Source organism: Geotrypetes seraphini, chromosome 4, assembly GCF_902459505.1.
Source record: "Geotrypetes seraphini chromosome 4, aGeoSer1.1, whole genome shotgun sequence".
NCBI classification, from domain to species: Eukaryota; Metazoa; Chordata; class Amphibia; order Gymnophiona; family Dermophiidae; genus Geotrypetes; species Geotrypetes seraphini.
In genome coordinates, this window is record NC_047087.1 from 88,412,001 (window position 1) to 88,437,161 (window position 25,161).

At 43.6% G+C, this 25,161-nt stretch overlaps 1 protein-coding gene across 2 annotated transcripts in view; it reads left to right on the plus strand.

Moving 5' to 3' along the window:
• The first annotated feature begins 254 nt into the window (after positions 1-254).
• LOC117358733 (ICOS ligand-like) overlaps positions 255-25,161 on the plus strand; it is a 29,716-nt gene continuing 4,809 nt past the window's right edge. The window contains exons 1-5 of one of the 2 annotated variants that reach the window (XM_033940321.1): positions 255-363; positions 16,990-17,045; positions 17,856-18,212; positions 21,861-22,163; positions 22,900-23,029. In XM_033940321.1, coding sequence (XP_033796212.1) covers positions 350-363; positions 16,990-17,045; positions 17,856-18,212; positions 21,861-22,163; positions 22,900-22,910 — 741 coding nt within the window. In that variant the 5' untranslated portion in view covers positions 255-349 and the 3' untranslated portion in view covers positions 22,911-23,029. Of the gene's footprint in view, positions 364-16,989; positions 17,046-17,855; positions 18,213-21,860; positions 22,164-22,899; positions 23,088-25,161 lie in introns of those variants that run through there. The other variant, XM_033940320.1, reaches the window with a different exon arrangement.

Below are 25,161 nucleotides of genomic sequence, written 5' to 3' on the forward strand. Positions count from 1 at the left end.
TATTTATTCTGCTTACCCCCCCCCCTTTTTTTTTTTAGAAAACCATAGTGCAGTTTTTAGCGCAGCATGGAAAAGAACTTCCACTGAATGCTATTTGTGGCAGTATTTGGGAACTGGACCACTGGGAGAGCAGGACCCACCCTACTCCATTGAAAAAAACCATTAGAAGTTATTTATATCATCATTCCTTCACTTATTCTCTGAGCTCTGACGTCTGTAGGTTTCATTAAGCAATCCAAAGCCGGGAACTTCCCTTTTCACTAAAAGAATGCTGTATCTCAGAAGGCTGCATTTTTAGCCTGGCTCCAGGAGCACACTGATCATTCGACCTGTGCAGCTGAACCCTGACATGAAAAACCCCAGGTAAGAAAGAAGCTCATTGTTTCTTTTGCGACTGTTCGCCTAATGCTTTTGATTGCGAAAATAGAAAAGGGCACAGCTTTGCCTTCCTCTGACAGGATGGCTCTGCGGAATAACAACAATAGCTGTAGTATATCATATAGTCAAGCAAGAAAAGATGCTGTTTTCAGATGAGCCCTCCACATCTACTAGAGAGAGAAGTGCTAATTGTCAAAGTCCAAATTATTGAGTGGTATTCTCTTTTAAATGAAAGAATCCGAGGTGTTTTCTGAAAGATCATAGTAAGCTTGAGAGATATTCTTCTGCTATCACATGGATTAAAGTCTGGTGCCAGGGCAGTGCAGGAAAATAACATACGTAATCTGTCTGCACAAAACCCCAGCTTTTTTGACTTCTGTGTTTAATGCTGAGATTGATACAATCATTTTGCATTTACCGTCCTTTCCAGCATTGTTTTTTTCTTGATTTTGATCCGAATTTTCTCAAACAATACTCATAATTTCTACTTTTAATTCAGAAAGGATCATTGTGTGTTATTTTATAATTATTTTTTCTCAGATCACAGGCACGAGACACATGTGGGTGTGTGGGGAGGGGGTGGGAGGTCAATGCTTGCAGGTTGATGTTAACAAGAATGAACCTCATTCCTAAATCAAGGTATATTAGATGGAATCTCAGTTTTTGAAATATACTCTGTGCCGAAAGAGCTTCCTTCCGGAGTTTAGAGGGTGTGTAATTTACAAAGGCAACATGGCAAGCTGGGTTTTGATGTTTATTTTTATCAGGCCGGTGGTGACCAAGACAGATGGGATTATTTATGTATTTTTTCCTCCATTTTTGTTGGTCTCTTATTGCACCTCTTGCTAATGGGGAACTGGAGCTTGGTTGCTGGGAAATAGCTTTTGATGCTGTCACATCGGTGAGCAGTGCCATTAAGTGGGAAGAGATAGTACTGTTTACATCTTAGATAAATAAAGGCTTCGAAATGGAAGAGAGAGCACCAGCTCTGAATGGCCGGTTTCAGTGGGGGAAACAGGTAGCAGCAGAGCAGGGTTGGAACCATGACTCATAGGGGCTCTCCCAGTTCCTAGTTTATCTGTCGCGTGCAGGTTTCGTCATCTGCGGCCACTCGGCTCTACCTTAAATTCCCACCCTCTGGCTTCTGGGCGCTTTTTAGACCATGGAAGCAGCTTCTAAATATTTTAATACATAGAAAATAAAAATTTCTTTAAAAAAAAAACATACTATTTTCCAAAAGATATATCAGACGTACTGCATTTAAACTTACAACCGAAATCGTGAACATTCAGTAGCACAGTAAAATTTTTAAATCCCCTCTAGTCCTACCATCCTCCTCTACTAATTGTGTAAACTGGCTTTGTGAGTTGTCTGATGCTTCTCAAATTTCAAATCCTGTGATAATGGGACCTGTATACCACCTTTTTACAACCACACAATCAAAACAGTTTACATACAGGTACCGTACGTCAAGCATTTTGCCGAAAATCTGGCCTTAACATCTTATCTCAAGGTTCCTATTAGAGAGTTGTACGGGGACAGAAATCCCACCCGTCCCCATCAGGATCCTCTCCGACCCCACCCATCCCCGCAAGGAATTACCTCCATCCCCGCCCGTCCCCATAAAAAGCAGCAATTACTTCTGACAGGATCATCAATTCCACAGTTTCTTTTGTGTTTGCGCTGCTGTTTTCCTTGTGGAATCTCTTTGGTGGAACCCTTTTTTTGTTTTCTGTTCAGGTAATTAATTTATAAACCCCCTCTTTTACTAAGGCTGAAGTGTCCATTATATTATATGGACGAACCCTGCTTCCAAAGCCTTCCATCCCAGTGGGAGTCCTGTGGGCCAGAGGAGGGTCCCCGTGGGGGTCCCGTGGGTTAGGGGGGGATTCCCGCGGGATCCCCGCAGGACCCATGGGATTCCCACGATCCCCGTTCCCGTGCAGACCTCTAGTTTCTATGGCTCCCAAATCTTAAGAAAAAATAGCGAACTGCCTGTTTTTGTTATTATTTTACACAAATCTGGAGTTTTCAAATGTTTCCAAGAAACTTAATTTTCACTCACAGAGGCATAGCTTCCATGTGAGCATTGAACAGAGCAGGGACTGTTCATTTGAAAACTTGGCTTTTCTCCAAAATGTAACCACTCCCTCCCCCTCCTCTTTACTTAGTCCCCTCTTTCCTTCCTTTTTACCAAGCCCTTCTTCTTCCCATTGGAGTTCCTTTCTTTAGTAATTCCTGTAAACCGTGTCCAGCTCTACTTCTGTGGAGATGATGCGGTATACAAACTTAAGGTTTAGTTTAGTTTAGTTTAGTTTAGTTTAGTTTAGGGACTCTCCAGAAAGTCTCTATGTACATTGTGAGCTGCATGCCTCTGGTATATACACAGTCCAAAGTCTCTGCTAATCAAAGAGATCAGATCTCACTCTACTTTCTTGGCATTTATAACTTGTCTGGAGAAAAGAAAGGAAGTGGTTTTGTGGGCAAAGAAGTGAAATCCCCTTTGAAGAAGGAAACCTTTCTCTCCTATATTTCATTGCAAGGATACACCGGTTCAAAAATGGAGGGCTTGGCGCTTTAAGGGGGTCAATTCTATAAAGGGTGCCAAAATGCAGCGTTCCAAGCATGACTTCTATAATGGTATCTGGGCACCGAGATTCCATTATAGAATTCTAGAATAAGTCAGCATTTACATGCTAACATGTAGACACGTCCACTTACTCTTAACACCCACTCATCGTCAGATACCTTTACCCATCGTATCATTCTTTCTGCTAGAAACTCCCCAATTCTGAGATGTCTTGTCTGTCTGTACAAATTAGATTGCCAACTAATATTAGGGAAGAGCAAAATCTAGGTATATTAAAAGGAGGATTAAAATGTTTCCTTTTTAAAGACGCCTTTGAATACTGACCATTTCTTTTCAATCTTTTAGGTTCCAGCAGTAAACAGGTCACTCCCTTCCCTCCTTTTGTTTTTCCCTTCAATGTCAGCTTTACTATAACTTATTGTAGTTCTCCCCTTTTACTTCTTCTTTAATTATACATCAATATTATGTCTTGTTTATATTAGTCCACTGTTTTATTTTTGTCCCCTCTCTCTCTTTTTTTTTTTTTTTTTTTTTTGTAAAACGCCTAGAATTCCAGATAGGCGTTCAATCAAATTTTAATAAAACTTGAAACTTGTAAGCTCTTCTGGGCAGGGACCATCTTTTGAATGTTAAACGTATACTTCCCCCTCATTATTCGCGGTTTCATCAACCGCGGTTTCAGTTATTCATGGTTTTTCATTTGCAGGCTCTGCCCCGCCCCCCAAATTACGTCAGAGAACATCGCTGCTCCCAGCGTTGCACAGAGAAAATCGCTGCACTTTCTTCATAGGAACAGATCAGGTTATTCATGGTTTTATCATATTCTCTAGGGTTTTTTTTTTTTTAACAGAAAACCGTGAATAACATATGAAAAGTTATTTCTGGTTTTTCTGTATTCGCTGACATGCTATTCCACTATCACCGCGAATACGGAGGGAGAAGTGTACAGCACTGCATATGTCTTTCAGCACTATAGAAATGATAAATAGCAGTAGTAGAATAAGTCAGCATTTACATGCTACAATTTAGGGCTACTTTTATCAAGCTGCGCTAGTGGTTTAACGCTCGTAATAGCACGTATTAAACCGCCGGCCGCGCTAGCCACTAACACCTGCCTTGAGCAGGCGGTAGTTTTTTGGCCAGCGCGGGGGTTAGCGCATGATTAAAAGTCACGTGCGCTAACCCCGCTAGCGCGGCTTGATAAAAGGAGCCCTTAGGCACGCCACACTTTCTCAATAGCAGGCATATGCAGGGATCTTCAATATAGGAAGCGGTGCATCAAAAATTTGATAAAACGCTTATTAAAATTTCTAAGCGATTACATAAGAAAAATGGGGGGGGGGGAGGGGAGAAAGGAGCATGTAAAGACAGACATTTCTAATTTCTAATCAGTTTTCATTTGCCCAGCAGCCCATTCTCACAGTGGCCAATCCAGGTCACTAGTACCTGGCCAAAACCCAAAGAGTAGCAACATTTTATCGTGGTGTTACTTCATCAGTGAGATATTTATTCTCCTGGACACTTCATCATCCAGATAAATAGACCCAAATTCTGTAACCGGCGCCTAATGTTAGGCACCTATTTCGAAGGCGCCCATCTAGATAGGCGCCTATCTAAATTGACTAACAAGCTCAATTAAGCTTCTTAATCAGCAATAATTGAAACTTAGGCGCCTATCAAGAAAGAGCAATTCTGCAACAAGGCACCTCTAAAAATTTAGGCGGCCTTCAAAAAAATAGGCGCTATGCACCTTAGGCATGGGCATGGCTACATGTTAGGCGCCTTGTTGCAGAATCGCTGCTCTTAAGCGTGCTTAAGCGCTTGCATGGGCGCCTAAGTTTTAGTTGTGCCCAGAGCTGGTCTATTTCTTGGGCGCCTCCAAAATAGGTTCCGCACAGCGTGATTCATTAAACAGCACCCAATTTTACGTGAATCGCGCTGAACAGTGACTAATTAGATGCCTAACTTTTGGGCGCTTCTTATGGAATTTGTCCTTTAATCACCTGTACATTTCTTCACAGAGACACTTCATCACCTGGACACGTAATAGAGAATGACACGGTGACAAAATTCATCACTGTTCCCGTCCCCGCGGATAACCGCGGGAAACCATCTTCATGTCATTCTTTAAGGAGAGAGGGAAGAATCAGAATATGAATGGCCACAACCACTGACCCACTAGCTTTGCTTTGAAGAATGCTGGTGTAGAAGGACCGAGGTTGAAACAGACACTACAGAATGACAGTCTCTGGTATCCAGAGCAGATCTTGTGATGTCATAATGCCTCATTCCACCAGTGCCTAAGAGCCAATCACATCAGTGATGTCACAATGGCTTCATTATCCTTGGCTCCCATAAGAATCAGAGTATAATTGGGCACAACCACTGACCCACAAGCTTTGCTTTGAAGAGTGCTGGTGTAGAAGGACCGAGGTTGAAATAGACACTAGAAAATGACATGGGATTATTTCCCGCGGTTATCCGCGGGGACGGGAACGGTGATGAATTTTGTCACCGTGTCATTCTCTAACACGTAATCTCAGGAACAGCTCATCTCGGGGCCATTTCATCACCTGGACATTTTGGGCTCCTTTTACTAAGCCACGCTAGCGGGGTTAACGCGCGTGACTTTTCATCACGTGCTAACCCCCGCGCTGGCCTAAAAACTACCGCCTGCTCAAGAAGAGGCGGTAGCGGCTAGCGTGGCTAGCGGTTTAGCACGCGGTATTACGCACATTAAACCGCTAGTGCGCCGTTGTAAAAGGAGCCCTTTATCACTGATTTCAAAAATAGAAACCCTCTTAGAAGAATGTCACAATAATGAACTATCAAAAATTCTTCAAGGATAAGGTGAGGATAGCAGCAGCTAAAGGCGACAGTTCACACGAAATTGTACCAAAAATAAGGCTATTAAGTAAATTATAAATTAAATTAATAGTAGGGGGAAGGAGTCCTCAGTATACACAACTGTACAAAGGCCAGGGCAAAGTCAGTTGTCACTTGTAGTACCCATTCAGGGTTTAAAAATGTTACATCCCTGGTCTCACCCCCGTGGTGAATTTAAAGTGCGCAAAAGTGCCTCATTGTGAATAAAGTGTGAAACTAATAAAACACAATCGTAATTAGCTGTTGCTATGCACACAGTTCAGCATACATGATTCAAATCAAGCCATAGGTGAAAGAGTCCACAAATTAAAGAGTCGTGAACTACCGCCTTTAGCTGCTTCTATTCTCCACTTATCCTTGAAGAATTTTTGATAGTTCATGTTATCACTGAGACATTTCATCATTGAGACACTGCATCACCTAGGCACGTCATCACCGGGACGTCCCATCATGGGACATTCTATCACTGGGACACTTCATCACTGGGACATTCAGGCAGGGCAGGATTAATTCGTCGAGGGCCCCTAGGCAAACAAGTATACTGGGCTCCCTAGCCCTGCCCCACCCAAGCCCCACCCTGCTCTGCCCCGCCCACTGCCCCGCCCCATTTATTTACCTGTTTTCTTATTTACTTCTTTATTTCCACTTGCATTTCTTTTTTTCTTTTATTATAAAATTCAAAACAAACAACAACGATTACCATACCAGTGCCAGTGTACAGTTTTAGCTCTATAGAAGCCCCAAACATTTCTGAGCAAACCCCCCCCTTCCTTCCCTTCCCACCTACTTGCCCAGGACTTTAACTCTGTTCAAATGCATAAGTCTATATTAATAACCAAGTTTGCAACTCCTCTCAACTGCCTCACTCTATGTCATCCAACTTTAACCCATATGTATGTATAAACAACCAAATCTGTATCTCCTCTGGTGTGTTCCACATGTATGTTAATTTGTAACAAAACAACAAGGCAAGCGGTCCACCAAAGAATCCAACGTCGAACAAAAGAAGATAGGCAGCCAATAAGGAGATTCAAATCAGGTATATTCAAGGTGCTCCCAGGAACTATGCCTGATGCATTTCGCCAAACAAGGCTGGTCAGCGCTAACAGAAAACCATGTCTTTCATACACACAGGATACAGAACCACCCTCACCCAGTATGGAATAAGTAATCACAAACTAACCCCCCACCCCATTTTTTTTTACAAAAGCACGGAAGAGGTTTTTAGCCCTGCTTTTAATATAGATGATAATGACAACGATGATGATGATGATGATGAATTCTTTGCTACAGGAAAGTCAGATTTTCAGATAGAGATTCCCTTGATCAATATTTGCAGAACCAGTCAAAAGCCATCAGTAATATTGTAGCCTAGCCTGATCTGAAGGAACTTTATATCAGACTAATCAATTTATTTGTATTTGTTGAACATGTTATAAGCTGTACAGGATTAATGAGTGATAGTTATTTTCATAAGAACATAAGAATAGCCTCACTGGGTCAGACCAATGGTCTATCAAGCCCAGTAGCCCATTCACATGGTGGCCAATCCAGGTCCCTAGTACCTGGCCAAAACCCAAGGAGTAGCAACATTCCATGCTACCGATCCAGGGCAAGAAGTTGCTTCCCTCATGTCTGTCTCAATAATAGACTATGGACCTTTCCTCCAGGAAATTGTCCAAACCTTTCTTAAAACCAGCTACGCTATCCGCTCTTACCACAACCTCTGGCAATGCATTCCAGAGCTTAACTATTCTCTCAGTGAAAAAAATATTTCCTCCTATTAGTTTTAAAAGTATTTCCCTGTAACTTCATCATCACTAAAAGCAAAGTGGTTTGAATGATAGAGCAATAAAGTTGGGATAAAAATGTTAACAATAGTTGCATTCAATGTAGTTACGATACTTTTACTTATTTATAAATGATTTGGAAATTGGAACAATAAGTGAGGTGATAAAATTTGCAGATGACACTAAACTGTTCAAATTTGTTAAAACACATGTGGATTGTGAAAAATTGCAGGTAGACCTTAGGAAATTGGAAGACTGGGCGTCCAAGTGGCAGATGAAATTTGATGTGAACAAGTGCAAAGTGATGACCAAGATGGTAAAGAAGATGGAACTCCTCTCATATGAGGAAAGACTAAGAAGGTTAGGGCTCTTCAGCTTCGAAAAGAGATGGCTGAGGGAAAATATGATTGAAGTCTACAAAATCCTGAGTGGGTAGAAGTGGATCGATTTTTCACTGTCAAAAATTATAAAGACTAGGGGACACTTGATGAAGTTAGAGGGAAATACTTTTAAAACCAATAGGAGGAAAATGTTTTTATTCAGAGGATAGTTAAGCTCTGGAATGCATTGCCAGAGGTTGTGGTAAGAGCTAGAGAATGACACAGGGAAAAATTTGTCCCCATCACCGCCCTGTCCCCGCGACCACCGTCCCTTTCACTGCCCCATCCCCAAGACCATTGTCCCTGCAACCACTGTCTCCGACTTGTCCCCGCCCCTGCGACCACTGTCCCCACCCCATCCCCGTCCCCATGACTACTACCCGCACAGGATCCATACAAGCCTCAGTACTGTAATATTTAGCTTATTCCTTCCTTATAAATCAAAGTTCTGGCTGCTGAACTAGAGAAAGAAATTTTCAGCTGGCAGGGCTTTGTTTATAAATTTTTATCAACACAACTAATATACTACATTATCCTAAAGCAAAAAAAAAAAAAAGAAAAGAAATAGAATTAGAAATTTTTTTTCTACCTTTGTTGTCTGGTTTCTGCTTTCCTCATCTTCTCATTCAATTCCTTCTATCCACTGTCTGTCTTCTCTCTGTGTCTTCTATTTGCTCTGTTACTGTGTCTCGCCCTTCACCTCCCTCCCAAATGGTCTGGCACCCATCTTCTTCCCTATGCTCCCTTCTGTCTTCTTCCCTTCCAGTGTCTTCTCCCCACTCTCTGTTCCCCATTTCCCTCCAGCGTCTTCTCCCCACTCTCTGTTCCCCATTTCCCTTCAGTGTCTTCTCCCCACTCTGTCTTCCCCATTTCCCTTCAGCGTCTTCTCCCCACTCTCTTCCCCATTTCCTTTCAGTGTCTGTTCCTCGCCACCCCTTTCAGCATCTGTTCCTTTCCTTTCCACCACCACCCTTCCCTCTCGCCACTCCCCTTCAGCATCTGTTCCTTTCTACCACCCTTCAGCACCACTCGCACGGTCCGAGCATCTTCCTTTCTTCCCCCATACCTTCGCGGTGCGTTTTAAGTTTACAGAGTAACTTGTTGAAGCCTCCGGAGCCTGCTTGAAGGCTGGCTGCGGGTAACAGCCACCATGTCATTCTCTAATCAGTACTATTCTTTCTCTCCCCTCCCTACTTATTCCCAGAGGATGTGGTAAGAATGGATAGCATAGCTGGTTTTAAGAAAGGTTTGGACAAGTTTCTGGAGGAAAAGTCCATAGTATGTTATTGAGAAAGGCCACTGCTTGGCCTTTATCGGTAGCAAGGAATATTGCTACACCTTGAGTTTTGGCCAGGTACTAGTGACCTGGATTGGCCACCATGCGAATGTGCTACTAGGCTTGATGGCCCATTAGTCTGACCCAGTAAGGCTATTCTTATGTTCTTATGCATATTCATTCACTGTTGTCCTCTCTCTGAAGGACACAGAACAGAAGTCATAAGAAAACAAGAATAGCTATAGTGGGTCAGACCAAAGGTCCATCAAGCTCAGTATCCTGTTTCCAACAGTGGCCAACCCAGGTCACAAGTATCTGACAGATTCGCCAAAAGTATCATGACTCCATGCAACTCCACCGCGCCCCTTCCCCCCCACCCCCAGTTTAACAGTGGCTTTTCCCAGGTCAAACTTATTAACATTTCATATAATTTTCTTCCAGGAATCAGTCAAACTTTTATTATACCTAGTTGCACTGCTTTTAGCATGGAATGTTGCTACTCCTTGAGTTTTGGCCAGGTACTAGGGACCTGGATTGGCCACCATGAAAACAGGCTACTGGGCTTGATGGACCATTGGTCTGACCTAGTAAGGCTATTATGTTCTTAACCCCCCACTTTTACTAAGCTGCGGTAGAGGTTTCAATCGCGGCTTGGATCGCTAAATACTCCGATGCTGCTCTGACGCTCATAGAATTCCTATGAGCGTGGGAGCAGCGTCAGGGCATTTAGCACCTTACACTGGGGTAGAAACCTTTACCGTGGCTTAGTAAAAGAGGGCCTACATTTTCTGGCAATGAATTCCAGAGCTTAATTAAATGTTAGGTGAAGAAATATTTTCTACGATTTGTTTTAAACGTGCTACTTAGTAACTTCATGTTGTGTCCCTTAGGTTTTATACTTTTTCAAAAAGTAATTCATTTAACTCCATTTAAGATATTATAGACCTCTGTCATATCTCCTGACGCCAGTCTCTTCTCCACACTAAAGAGGCCTAACCTCTTTAGCCTTTCCTCATATGAGAGTCTTTCCATCCCCTTAACAATTTTGCTCACCTTTCTTGGTACCTGTTCTAATTCCAATATGGGGCTCATTTTCAAAGGAGAAAAACATCCCCAAAATGGCATAAAGTGGTATTTGGACATTTTGTTTGCCATTCTCAAAACATATTTTTAAGGCAGTTTCTATGCTGTTTGCACTGCGTCTAAATCTCAAAGGGGCATATTGGAGGCATGTTTTGGCCAGGACTAGGGCGGGCTTTTGATTTGGCCATTTTTTTCTGCAGCAATTGAACACTGTGTAGAACAGGGGGTCTCAAAGTCCCTCCTTGAGGGCCGCAATCCAGTCGGGTTTTCAGGATTTCCCCAATGACTTTGCATGAGATCTAGGTGCATGCACTGCTTTCAATGCATAGTCATTGGGAAAATCCTGAAAACCCGACTGGATTGCGGCCCTCAAGGAGGGACTTTGAGACCCCTGGTGTAGAGTATGTCCAGGGCAGAATTTGGATGTTTGAGGCTAGACCTGTTTTCATGACACCTAGGTGCCCAAACTGACCAGATGATGACTGGAGGGATGAAGGCATGGCCCCCCACACTCCCCAAGTGGTGACTGACCCCCCCAAGGCTGACAGCCTCAGATGTTATGCCAGTCCTATTAGAGCAGCAAGCTGGTTCCTGGAGTAGCCTTGTGTTTAGTGTAGTAAATTATAGAAATGGGGACTATAACCCACCCTAACTACTACACTTCTGGTGGCATCTGTGAGCCTTCCAAATCCCACCCTAAGGGCTGTTGGTGTGGTGTCCAGTTGTGTCCAGTAGATTTTGTGTGGGTTTTAGAGAACCCACCATACTATATAAGAGGGTTATGGTGAGCTCTGTATCTTGGACCTTGTATGTGAAGGTGCCCCACTGCCCCACTGCTCTGCTGGGATGTCTGTGTGGCCAGTCTGCTAAGAATTCTGGTCTCTCCTGTTTTTTGTGTGTTTTTCATTTTGGATTTATTATTATTATTATTATTTTTATAATGGTTCAAAAATAAAGACACACTGAGGACATAAAATATCTAGGAAATGACCATTTTCGAAACAAAAAGCTGGATATTTTTCTGGTTTGAAAATAGCCATTTTCTCTACTGGATTTTTGGATGTTTTTCCCAAAACTTCCAAAATCGGATTTAGATGTCATATTGAAAATGCCCTTCCACATCTTTTGTTGAGACGTGGCAACCAAAATTGCACATACTACTACTACTGTGACTTATCATTTCTATAGCACTGCTGGATGTACACAGCACTGTACATTAAAGTAAACATGTAAGAGACAATCCCTGCTCAATAGAACTTACAAGCTAATTAAAACAGACAAACAGGATAAATAGGGAGTAGGAAATTTCTCACAGAATACTTAAGGTGTGGTCTACAACATAGAGCAGTACAAACTTATATGATATTTTGTGTTTTATTCGCTATTTCTTTCCTAATAATTCCTAACATTTTGTTTGGGTTTGTTTTTTTGACTACAGCCACACGTTAAGCACAGTGGCTCAGTTTCCATGATGAGACCTAAATTCTTTTCCTTAGTGGTGACTCCTAATGTGGAAACTGGCTCATCCTCAATAATAAAACCCTAAGCGTGCATGCGCACTTACAATGCCGTGATCCCTGCCACTGTGATGTGTGCTTCCATGCCGGCTGACTTCCTGCGTTGCCTACGCCGGGACACCTCTTCTCACCCCCGGACCAGCAAACGCAGCAGCTGCGGTTTCATCTTGCAGCCACGGGGGCATTTGTTAGGCCAGCCCACTTCAATAATGTGACATGGGCTGGCCTTGCAAAAACCCCAAGGCTGCCCAGGCTAGTGGATGCTGGACAGGGGTAGCAGGGAAAGGAGAAGGGGTACTACTGAACAGGAGGAGAAGGGAAGAGGTGCTGCTGGACAGGGGGGAGGTAAAAGAAAGGGAGAAGGCCTGCTGCTGGACAGAAGGAGCAGTGAAGGGATGCTGCTGGACAGGTATTGATGGATAGGGGGAGCAGGGAAGAAGTGCTGCTGGACAGGGAGGAGGTAAAGCGAAGGGAGAAGGGCTGCTACTGGACAGGGGGGGAGCAGTGAAGGGGTGCTGCTGGACAGGTATTGATGGACAGGGGGAGCAGGGAAGAGGTGCTGCTGGACAGGGGGGAGGTTAAACAAAGGGAGAAGGGCTGCTGCTGGACAGGGGGAGCAGTGAAGGTGTGCTGCTGGACAGGGGGGAGGTAAAAGGAAGGTAGAAGGGCTACTGCTGGTCAGGGGGAGCAGGAAAGGGGTGGTGGTGAACAGCCGAGGAAAGAGAGAGACAGAAATAAAGACAGACAGACAGCGGCCAAGGAGAGAGAGAAAGAAAGACACACACACACATTTATTCTAGCACCCGTTAATGTAACAGGCTTAAAGACTAGTTTAGTTATAATTTGGGTTATTCTTCCCAATGTGCATCACTTTGCCCTTGCCTACATTTAAATTCCCTGCCATTTAGATGCCCTGTCTTCTAGTCTTCCTGCATTTTCTCACAGTCCACATGCAATTTAACAACTCTGAATAATTTTGTGTCATTTGCAAATTTGATCACCTCATTTGCAGTTGCCATTTCAGATTATATTTAATTGTGTTAAAAAGTATCAATCTTAGCGCAGATCCCTGTAGTTCTCTGCTTTTCACCTTCTACTAAATAAAAAATGACCATCTAGCCCTACTCTCTGTTTTCTATCTTTTATCCAGTTCCCATTTTACAACAGAATTTTACCTCCTATCCCACGTTTTGTTTTGTTTTTCCACTTTCCTCAGAAGTCTCTCATAAGGGGCTTTGTCTAAAGCTTTCTAAAAATCTAAATAGACCATGGGCTCATTTTCAAAAGAGAAACATGTCCATAAAACGGCATTAACACATTTTCAAAATTGTTTTGTATGCTGTTGTCTAAATGTCAAGGGTATGTGTTGGGGGCATGATTAGGGTGGGATTTATAGCAATAATGGAACATTGCAAAACATGTCCATGGCAAAACTTGGATGTTTCAGAAATGGTGGCCAAGTTGGCCAGCAGAAAATGTGCTGGCGCTGGACGCAGTACTAACACATAGACACAATGGGCACGTTCTGTTTACTTGATTGAAAACTGGAGGTGGCAACCGGGGCCAGACTTCAGCTGAAAGCACCTCGGCCACTGTTACATACTGCACAACACTTCTTGTGTCAAAACGAGAAGTTCTCTGTAGCAGAAAGGAAGGTTTCTCTATAAATGATTTTTGTAGGAACCAAAAGCAAATAGTGCCCATCAAAATGAAACTCCAAGGGTGCTGACAGGGCCTTTTCAGATTATGTTGTCTCTGGCTTTTTTTTTTTAATTGTGGAAAATACAGTCACTGGAATTGGAGGAGAATTCATTGTCGCTGCTTGTTCTCTGAAGAATCATTTTTATAGTTGTTACTGTTTAATGTCATCTTGATGGAGGCACCAGAACCTCTCTGAACCCTCACACCACGCTCACGACCTCCCTTCGCCTCCTGTACCTCTTTAAATATTTGCCAGTGCGATCAACTTCTCTGGACTGCTGCTTGAACTGGCATTGGCTTTCCCTCTGATGTCACTTCCTGGCCCTGCAACAGGAAGTGATTTCAGAGGGGAACCAGGCTGGCACAAGCAGCAGGCTGGAGAAGCTGCTTGCGTTGGCAAAGATTTAAACAAGTACAGGGAAGAGAGAGTGCAAGTGTGACATGGGGGACGGGGAAGAAGCAGAGAGGAGAATGTGTGTGTGTGTGTGGGGGGGGATACCCCCTCAGGCAGCTCCTACCCTTGCTTAGGCCACTGACCTCGGAATCAGGTGTGGCTCTCATGAGTCTCCCTTGTCCCTAGTACCTTCTCCAGCGATTCAATTTAAAAACTTTGGGCAGCCTGCAGCGATAGTGACATGATCCTTCTGCCTTTGGCTTGCTCCAGAAGTCTTCACTCTGCAGTATCTGCCCTGCACGGGAACAGGAAGTGCTGCAAAGTGAAGGCTTCCATACAGGCCAACATCAGAAGGATCTTGTCGCTAAAACTGCCGGCTGTCCGAAGCTTTTAAATTGTAGCGCTGGAGAAGGTACCAGGGACTGGAGAGACTCATGAGAGCCAGACCCGACTCCGGGGTGGGGGCTGGACTGGAGAGAGTGAATCCAAAACCGGACAAATTCCCTCCAGTCCAGGAAACCGTCTGGACACCCATACAGTCCTCTAAAAAGAGGACATGTCCAGGGAAATCCAGGTAGACATGCAGGATATGGTAGGTCTTTCATTTCCCAGCTGTAAGGCTGTAGCCTTAAAAGCTGATGTGGTTTCCTGTTTCCTAGCCTTCAAACAGAACAGAAACTTTAGAGTGCCTAAATGGAAAAAAAAAAAAAAGTTGATTCGCACAGCCTTCTCCTTCTCCCTTGGTCTGAAGCTTAGGGTGAAATGATTTCCCTGATTCCCACTTCACTGGATGCACAGCAGAGATCTGGGTGACACCTTGCTGTACACCTGTCAGATTTCTTCTGTAGCTTCTCTATGCTAGTGGACCAGCAAACACTGCTACCTAAATGTAGGGCTACCAGGCACAAGTAACAATTAGAAGCTAACTGAAAATGCTTTTTTCAGTTTCAACCAAAACCAAAATTGCTACCAAATTGTCTAAACACTTTCGGCCGAAACCAAAACTGCAGCAGAAACTTTTCACCTGGTTTCAGCCAAAGCTGATGCTGAAAATGAAAGATGGGTTGTATGAATGTGAACCAATGAGGTGAGCTGGGGATTGTTGAGCTTGCAGACAACAGTTCTATGCTACACCCACCGGAGATTATTATCCTCCTGTCCCATGAACTGCATAGGCCGACAACTGGGAGAGCCATTTTAACAAAGACTTCTCAATAATTCTGGCATGTGTAGGTTTCCAAGTTAACGTAGATGCAGTTAAATATCCTCTGAGACAGGAACTTTGTTAGAACGTGTGAAAAAATGGTTACCAGCTTTTTATGCTGACCTCAACTGTGCAAAAGTAACAAGAGAACGTAGCATTGAGATGTTACCTGCTTTGTATTTAGTTATAAAACCAGCACATTTTTTTCAAGCAAAAAAGGTAAAAGTAATCAAATACTAGACCATTCTTCAGAAGTGGGGTAATCACGGGGGTGCAGATTCTCAAAACTTTAATGCCATCGCTAAACTGTTTTTCGACGGTTTAGCCTGCACGCATTTTAGCGGCAGATTATCAAAACAGATTATCTCTGTCTTTAGCGACATTTCTAGCAGTCTCCGACACTGACATGCAAATAGGCTCTTTAGCATGGCTCCTGTAGCCTTCCCTGATCTGACGCCTATGGTTTACAAAACTAATATTCAGAGAAGAAATGGAAAAGGAGCCACACTTGCAAGAATAGGATAGAAGAGAGGAAAGGAGAAGGGGATAGAGGGAGAGAAGGAGTAGTCCACGCTAGTAGCCATTGCCTCAGCTCTCTTCAAAAGCCTCTTAGCTCTAAACATGCGATAAGATTGTTCATCAGCATTTCATTGCTCTGTAGACTTCTTATTGCATTTATGAACATCACAGTGCTACAGTTCAGTGATATTTACCTTATTAATCAAGAATTTTTGTGTTAGTTGTTGTTTTGTTTTGTCTTCTTTTATATATCGTTTTATTGTGAGCTACGTAGGCCCTGATTCTATAAAAGATGCCTAAAACTAGGCGCCTAATTTAATTTTCTTAATTGGCACTGATAATTGAAAGCTCCATTATAAGAATTAGCTGGTAGGTGCCTAACTCGATAGGCGTCTACTGCTTCGAGGTAGGCGTCTACACCGAGGCATCTACTAGCGAATTTGGGGCGTGGTTTCATTTACCATAGGCGCACTCATTTAGGCCAAGAAAACCCTGACCTAAATGGCAGTGTGTCTAAGGCCTCAACGCCTACTGGCACCTAAGAGCACTTAGGTGCTGCTAGGCGCAATTCTATAAACGGCACCTAGTGGATGATTGACAATCGCATTACATTACATTTCATTTTACGACTTCAAAACATCATGGATTGATGCGGTTCACAAAGAGTAAGAAAGTGGACAATCCAGCAACCTACAGAGTAATCATAAAGCCCTTTTTAATGTTCTAAAAATCATACAAATAGAGACGACTTTAATAACTTTCTGAAGTGTGTGTATGAGCAAGACGGTTCCTTAGATCTAGGCGCCGTTTGTTGAATCAGGGCCTTAGGGTTAGTCAAGATATAATTTTAAAAATAAATAAATAACTGAAAGAATGTCTCAGGTATACACAGGAATAGGAGTGAATTGATGTTGAGGTATTATCACTGATTTAAGGCAAGATGGAGAAGGACTTGCTAGAGGATTGATACGGTAGTTATATCAGCTATTCTTCTTAAAATAAGGATTTTAAGTTGCTTAAAAGGGTCACAGATGAAATGAACTGAGGTGGTGATTCCTGGCTGGTGAGCACCTCCAAGTGGGGAATGGATATTGCTGTGAACAGTCAGAAAACTGGCTTCCTATCCTCATCTTCCTATTAGATTTGTAAAAGAGAATGTTCTTTCCAGAAAAATAAATTGAACACATCTAGAATGCTCTTTTCTTATGCTCATTGAAGGTAAACGGATTCATGAAATAATATATTTTTTAAAAAATCTCTGTTTGTTTTAGAGCACAAACCTGGAGCCCCACATTAATTCTGACGGTGTTGCAGATAATTGGCACAGGTATAAGCAACAGTCCTTTCCCCCAAATAACTGATTCCACCAGAGATTAAATGGAGATTGAGCTGCTGGGCAAAACAAAGAGAACCTGGGTCTCGGGATTACAGAGTGTTAATTTTTTTCCTGTAGCTTCACGGTGTTCTGGATCCCTAATCAATCAACTAGGGCAGTGTATTGCAAACTGTGTGCGAGATTTCGGGTGTGCCGCAAGACGCCGGCGAGGAGGAGAAGCGCTGGTGCCAGCTGTCTGCTTCCAGGACTTACCTTTCATGGTGAGTGGCACGCCCTGTAGGCAGTCAGCTAGCGCCGATGCCTCTTCTCCTCTCTGCACCTTTCCTTCTCCAGGTCCCCGTCTGGGAGGCCTTCGCGCATGCGTTGACGTCCGTGCATTTCCGGATTCCTTCCAGCTGTGGCCCCGAGTTTAGTGTGTAGCACCTGCAAAAGGTTTGCTGGACACTTAACTATGGCATAAAAGAGAGCATTTTGGGGGGTATACGGAAATAAAAATAGGGCAATATTGTTAGTACTGATTTAAAAATTTAAAAATAATAAAAGCATAGAAAAAAATAGCTGGGATTTTTGCCAATTCTGTTTGAAATATGCTAAAACAGTGAGGCTTTGATGTATAGCTCCATGCTCTGAGGCTTTTGACCCCCGAAGTATAAGAAATACTGTGCCGTATGATCAATTCATAGAGGGATCCTTCATCAATCGTGAGTGGGATTTGCGATATGTTTATATCACCTACATTATGTCGGAAATGGCTCCCCTGTGCACCCCCTGATCTTTGTGTGCTTTCTGTCCTCTCTGTAGGTCTGGCCTCTAATTTCCAGATAAAAGCCAATATTGGAGAAAACGTCACCTTGCCATGTGTGTTCCCTGCAGTGCAAGGTCTTCCACTGACTGACATACGGGTATTTTGGCAGACATCCTCAGATGATGTACTTATGTATCTGGACTCTGGCATAGTAAAACGCATCCATAAAACCAACAGATATAGTAATCGAACGCACTTTTTTGGAGAGTACCTATCGAGAGGGAATTTTTCTCTACTGCTGGCTAGGGTGGTTGCTAGGGATGAGGAGGAGGTCATTCACTGCTACATTCAAGTAAAAGATAACACTGGATTTTCTATGAGGTATTCTTCAGGTGTTCAGCTTGAAGTTTCTGGTAAGAGAAAGTTATTTTCCTGGTATCTTGAAAGGGAACTTTGAACCACTGTAAAAAATCAATGCTATGCTGGTGAAATGGGAACGAACAGGAACAGTTTTCTGAATCTTTACAGAGCGGAAAAGTGGAACTTATGTTACATGGATTTTATGTATGGGAGGGTAACTCTAATATCAAATTTTGTATATAATCACTTTCTTAGGAAGGGCAATGCCACTTTCCTTCTTGCTGTTTTCAACAGGAATGGCCACAGGAAAAAATTTATTTGGGAGTCACTGTATAGGTTTTTCTGTGTGTGTGCGTGTGTTTGTGTGTGTGTGTGTGTGGGGGGGGGGTTCTGTGTTTGAGTCATCTTCAGCTCTGTCTGTTTTGTTACCTATTTAAGAAAATAGTGGTCTAGGGCAGTGATTGCCATGTCGATCCTGGAGTACCCCCCTCCCCTTTGCCAGTCAGGTTTTCAGGATATCTACAATGAATATGCATGAGATTGATGTACATACATTGCCTCCATTAAATGCAAATCTCATACACGCATATTCATTGTGGACATTTCCATGCCATTCTCTTGGTTGGGCTGAGAACTTTTCAGCATTCCCTCACATATTAAGCTTTATGAGCTGTACCTTTAGTGATCTGTGGTTTCAAGTTTCTTTATTTTTGATATACCGCCTATCAAAATAAGTGTCTAAACGGTGTACAATATAAAAAAAATAGCAAAAAACAATTAAATTAAATAAATACAATATTTTATCAAATATTTAAAAAATCCTAGATGAATTTAGGTTGACGTACATGAAACAGATGGAAAGTAGGGGAGAGAAGGCTTGTTCAGTTTTTCCCAATAGATGTATTGATGTTGTAGGACCCACTGTAGTGTTTAGGGCACTGCCTTTTCGTAGGTAGGCTCTTTGTTTTAGAAGTTAGTACTAGCATTGTAGATTTGCTTTAAGTTTTGAGTGACTTTTTGTTGTAGCCTTTTCTATTACTGCTTGGCCTGGTCAGGTGGGAGGCAGAGAGAGGAGAGTTTAAGGAAAGAGAGGGGAAAGACAACAGGTGTGGGCAGTGGGGTAGTAAGGGAGGGCAGGGGGCAGACCTCCCCAGGTGCCATCTTGGTGGGGGCACTGGCATCTCTCCATCCCCCCCTTGCCATGCTCATGCCCTCTCTTCCATGTCTTCCATAAGAATATAAGAATAGCCTAACAGGGTCAGACCAATGGTCCCTCAAGCCCAGTAGCCCGTTCTCATGGTGGCCAATCCAGGTCACTAGTACCTGGCCAAAACCCAAGGTTTAGCAATATTCCATGGGCTTCCCCCATGTCTTTCTCAATAACAGACTATGGACTTTTCCTTCAGGAACTTGTCCAACCCTTTCTTAAAACCAGCTACGCTATCTGCTCTTACCACATCCTCTGGCAACGCGTTCCAGAGCTTAACTATTCTCTGAGTGAAAAAAAATTTCCTCCTATTGGTTTTATAAGTATTTCCCTGTAACTTAATCGAGTGTCCCCTAGTCTTTTTAATTTTTGACGGAGCGAAAAATCGATCCTCTTGTACCCGTTCTACTCCACTCAGGATTTTGTAGACTTCAATCATATCTCCCCTCAGCCGTCTCTTTTCCAAGCTGAAGAGCCTTAACCGTTTTAGTCTTTCCTCATATGAGAGGAGTTCTATCCCCTTTACCATCTTGGTCGCTCTTTTTTGAACCTTTTCTAGTACCACTATATCTTTCTTGAGATAAGGAGACCAGAATTGAACGCAATACTCCAAATGCGGTCGCACCATGAAGCGATACAGGGGCATTATGACATTCTTAGTCTTGTTAACCATCCCTTTTTAAATAATTCCTATCATCCTGTTTGCTTTTTTGGCCGCCGCCACACATTGGTTGCAAGATTTCATCGTATTGTCTACAATGAGACCCAGATCCTTTTCTTGGGCACTAACCCCCAAGGTGGACCCTAACATCCGGTAACTGTGATTCAGGTTATTCTTCCCAATGTGTATCACTTTTCATTTGTCCACATTAAATTTCATCTGCCACTTGGACAAGCAACTACTCTGGCCTGGCTCCCTCTGAAATCACTTCCAGGTTGTGGGGCCAGAAGTAACAGAGGGAAAGCCAATGCCTGTGCGAGCAGCAGACCAGAGAAGCTGCCCATACTGGTGAAGATTTAAAGAGGTAAGGGGGTGGGAAGGAAGGGTTTGAGTATGATGTGGGGGGTGCGGAAGGAGTGGGTGGGGGAGAGGAGAGGAGTGTGCGGGGGGAAGCCACCTCCTACCCTTGCTATGCCACTGAGTGTTGGGGAAGTAGGATAAAAAGAGGATAGTGCAGGATAGAGATGGATTTTTAAATGATGAGAGAAGGAATTGGGGCAAAAGAGGGTACATAGAGGAGAGTTTAAGGTGGCAAGAAGGAAAGAGAGATGGGATCAGGGTCAGAGCAGGATGAAAAGAAAAAGGGGAGTTTGTTTTAAAAGGAATGGAAGAAAGGGTGGTGGGCAGAGTGAGGGAAGTTCAATGCAGAAGAAAGAAATAGTGAAGGGATTGAGCAGAACGGGAAGTGTGGGATGGGGTCAAGATAGGAAGAATGAGGATATGGCAATAGAAGGGAAGGAGAAGTTAGTGGTAATAAGGTTGAGGGGAAGAGAGAGGAGGTAAGTGAACAGCAGGATAAGAGACAGGGGCTTGGATGAAGGAATGAGAGATGAATGAGGTGAAATGCAAAGGATAAGAGAGGTAGGGAGAGGAAGAAGCTATTGGGTATAGGAAGAGGACTGAGAAAGGTATGTTTTTCAGGGAGGTTGAAGATGTTTTGTTAGTCATCAGCTCCCACTTTCTCCATTGGTGATAGGAACTGTTATGCTGTGGCCGCCAAGCCCCTCTTATTTTTCATTGGAGTTGGACATGTTATGCTGGGTTCACCAATTCCTCTTGTTTTTCATTGGAGTGGGAGGTGTTAGATTGGGTCCACCCAGGACAGTGGTCTCCAACATGTGGCCCTCCAGGCTGCATGTGACCTCCAAAGTCTTTCATTGAGGAGGCCCTCAAACAGTTGGCTGAAATGCTCTTCAAACCCTGTAAATGTATACATTTCAATCTTGACCACTTGATATAACAACTGCAAACATGTTACCCAGGTGCCTCATGTATGGAAATTGCTACTGTGGACAATGCAAAATAAAGTGAGTTTTCAAAATATATCCTTGAAGTATTGTAGAATCAATATTAGTATTAATTTTTAATGTTTAATACCCAATCTCAATAAGCAGGTTAAGGCAGTTTACAAATTATAGTAGTAGTAGAAAATAGGTTTTGAAAATTGCGAATTGGAAGGGTTTGAGATCTTTTGGGGGCCCTCAGAGCTTTCTCATTTTCACACTCCGGCCCTTTACATGAATAAGGTTGGAGACTACTGACCTAGACCCTCTTAATGTTCTTTGCTGGAGTGGTATTAGGGCTGCTGAGTCCCTCTTGTTGTTTGGCACACTTACTGAATCCTCTATGGTAAATGTCACCACATGCCACTGGTATCTAGTGCTACAACGTGCTAAGCTAGGTACCCTAGTATACCACTATCGGAACAAGTTCTTATAAACAGCTGGTGCTCTTTTCATATAGCATCTGTGTTTCCATGTTGACTCATTTCAGGGTGCTTTTCACAGCCCTTGCTGGAAGGACCAGGAAACAATTCGTACACATGCAAAGACAGCATCAATTTTACTTGTACATCCATGGGTGAATATCCAAAGCCACAAGTAGAATGGGTCGTAAACCACGAAAAACACCATGGCCATCCCAGTGAGACCCTGGACCATGATCTCAATACTAAGCTCTTTAATATCAGCAGCATCCTGACCATCACTGCCTCTGCTGTCGAGACTGTTCAGTGCGTCATAAGAAATACTCGGAACCAGAAAATGAGATATTCAGTGCAACTCAGTTTCCCAAACTGTAAGTCTTTCCATTCCGGTGCACATTTAGCGTGCACAAAAGCAGTTAACGTACCTTAATAATAGGACCCCTAAGTATCTTAATTAAAAATTTGACCTGCGACTTAGCCTTTTTTTTTTTTCAGATTTTGGCCCCTTATGTGATTGAGTTTGACACCCCTAATGTAGAGTGAGGCAGTTAGGCAATGTAAATTTGGTTATTAATATAGACTTATATTTCGGATAGTATTACTGCTTTATAATATATTTGAACGCTTTTATATACGTATTGAAAGGGTTCAGAGTTAATTGAAAGGGTTCAGAGTAAGTAGGTGGGAAGTGAAGGAAGGGGGATTTATTCAGAGATGTTTGGGGGCTGCATAGAAGAAAAACTGTGCATTGGTATGCTAATCTTTGTTTGTTTTGAATTAAAAAAAAAAAGAAATATAAGTGGAATTAAAAAAGTAAATAAGAAAACAGATAAATGGGTGTGGGGTGTGGGCGGGGCAGGCCCAGGGGGGCCCAGTGTACTTGTGTGCCTAGGGGCCCTCGAAGAATTAATCCTGCCCTGGGCAGACTAGATGGGTCAGATGGTCTTTCCCTCTGAAAGTTCACATACATTGTTTTTTTTTCATTGTTAAAATGTTTTGCAAGCTACTACAACTCCTTATGAGAATAACGATGCCCTGTACAGTGATATGTTACACAGCATTAATTTTTATTTGTTCATCTTAAAAGTTTCTCTCCTTTTCTCAAAGGCATCATGTGAGGTATGCAGTTTTTCCCCCCACTGTAGGCACTTACAGCACGACAGATAAAGAGAAACCAGCCCTCTGGATAATAGCTTGGGGAGTACTAGGTTTGGCTCTGCTCATGGCGGTGTCGGGCATTGTCATCTTTGTCATCCTAAAATCCAGGCGCACGTCCTCAAGTGACAGTGCTAATGGTAAGAAAAGAAAACTTACTTTCCACACATCCCTTAAACATTTCTGCTCAGTGAAGAACTAAGGAGTCAGATTCTGCCTGGATCTTGTGGGTAGCTCAGATGTGACTGTGGATGAGACAGTGGGTATAGATAGTGGTAATGGATTTCTTAGAGGTAATTCTGTAATGGTCGCCAAAGGTTTGGGTGCTAAGCGCCAAACCTGTAGTGGCAATTGTGTGAGTATTTGATGTTATTGTGGACTTAAGCTAGTATTCTATTACATGCGTAACTTTAGGCATGACCACTTATGCTATGTCAATGGCTGGTGTAAATGCTTGTGCCACTTATACACAAAATTATGCAGGCTTAACAAAGAGTCTTTCAATCCTTTTGTGTTGGACCCCAACACGGTCTGTGTTTCGTCTATAAAAGCCTTCTTCAGGGGTGTAAGAATGAAGCCCAGTAGATGGCACCAGTAGATGGCACCAGGATACAGATAACAAAACCAAAAAAGGAATACTCTGTCAAGAACCTGCTTGCTCAATGTGGTTCCAAAAAAGCTGCGAATTTACACCCCTGAGGAAGGCTTTTATAGCCGAAACACAGACTGTGTTGGGGTCCAGCACAAAAGGATTGACAGGCTCTTTGTTAGGCCTGAACAATTTTCTTAGGCCTGCATAATCTTGCATAATGTTGTATATGTACCAGTTACATACATATTTTCAATAAATTGATTGTCCCTGAGGTTGGTTGACTATGTCCCTTCCCCACTCCTTTTTTCTGGAATACATTTTCACACGTGGGATTGTGTGTTTCCTTTTTTTGTGGGATGTGTAAATACTTGTGCCTACATGCTACTAGTTATTCACTTAGGCCCGGATTCTATAACTGGCGCCGTTGTCGGCAGCCACCTTAAAAGGGGCCGCCGATCGTGTGTCAGTCATGTGACGGCACTGGTTAGAGAATCGTGCCTCTGGAAAAGATAGGCACCAGAAATGTAGGCCAGGGTTTTCCAGGCCTACTTTTCGGCTCCTATTTTTGACATAAATTGCAGCTCTGGAGTTGCCTATCAATGTCTAATGCCACACCTATATTGGTGTTAGGCGCTGATAGGCGCCTCCGGAGGTGCAATTCCAGCGCCTTTTATTTAGGTGCCGGTAGGTGCTTTGAAATTTCATTTTGCTTGCTGTTTCAAATGGTTTTTCCCACATAACTAAGGTGACCATACGTCCCATTTTGAACGGGGCAGTCCCGTTTTTGGATCCCCTGTCCTGTTGTCCCCACACACAGCTTGGGGACACCAAAATGTCCCGTTTTCAGGGATAGCATCCCGAAGCTGTACGCGGGGACAACGGGACAGGCGACCGCTTCCTGTCCCTCCCCTTCGGCACTTAAAAAAAAAAAGCCTCCCTCCAGGCCCGATTTAAACTTCTCCCTTGGTCCACCGCCGCTGCTCCTCTGCTGCCACTACTCGCACCCGGAAGCCTTCTTCCCGACGCCAATTCTGACATCGGAGAGAACGTTCCGGGCCAGCCAATCGCTGCCTGGCTGGCCCAGAATATCCTCTCCGACGTCAGAATTGACATCGGGAAGAAGGCTTACGGGTGCAAGTAGTGGCAGCAGATGAGCAACGATGGTGGACCGGGGAGGAAGTTTAAATCAGGCCTGGAGGGAGGCTTTTGTTTTCCGGGGGGAGGAGGGGGAAGGAGGTAGGCAGGCAGGCAGGCTGGCTGGCTGGCTGGCTCTGGGGGAGGGAGGGAGGTAGGCAGGCTTTGGGGGAGGTAGGCATGCAAGCTTTGGGGGAGGCAGCAGGCAGGCTCTGGGGGAGGTAAGCAGGCAGGCTGGCTGGCTGGCTGGCTCTGGGGGAGGTAGGCAGGCAGACTAGCTGACTTTGGGGGAGACAGGCAGGCTGGCTTTGGGGGAGGCAGGCAGGCAGGCTCTGGGGGAGATAGGCAGGCAGGGCTCTGGGGGAGGTAGGCAGGCAGACTGGCTTTGGGGGAGGTAGGCCGGCAGGCTTTTTGGGAGGGGGTGGGACAAAGGCTAGAAGGCAGTGATGGGACATAGGAAGGAGGGATGAAGGAAGGAGAGAAAACGG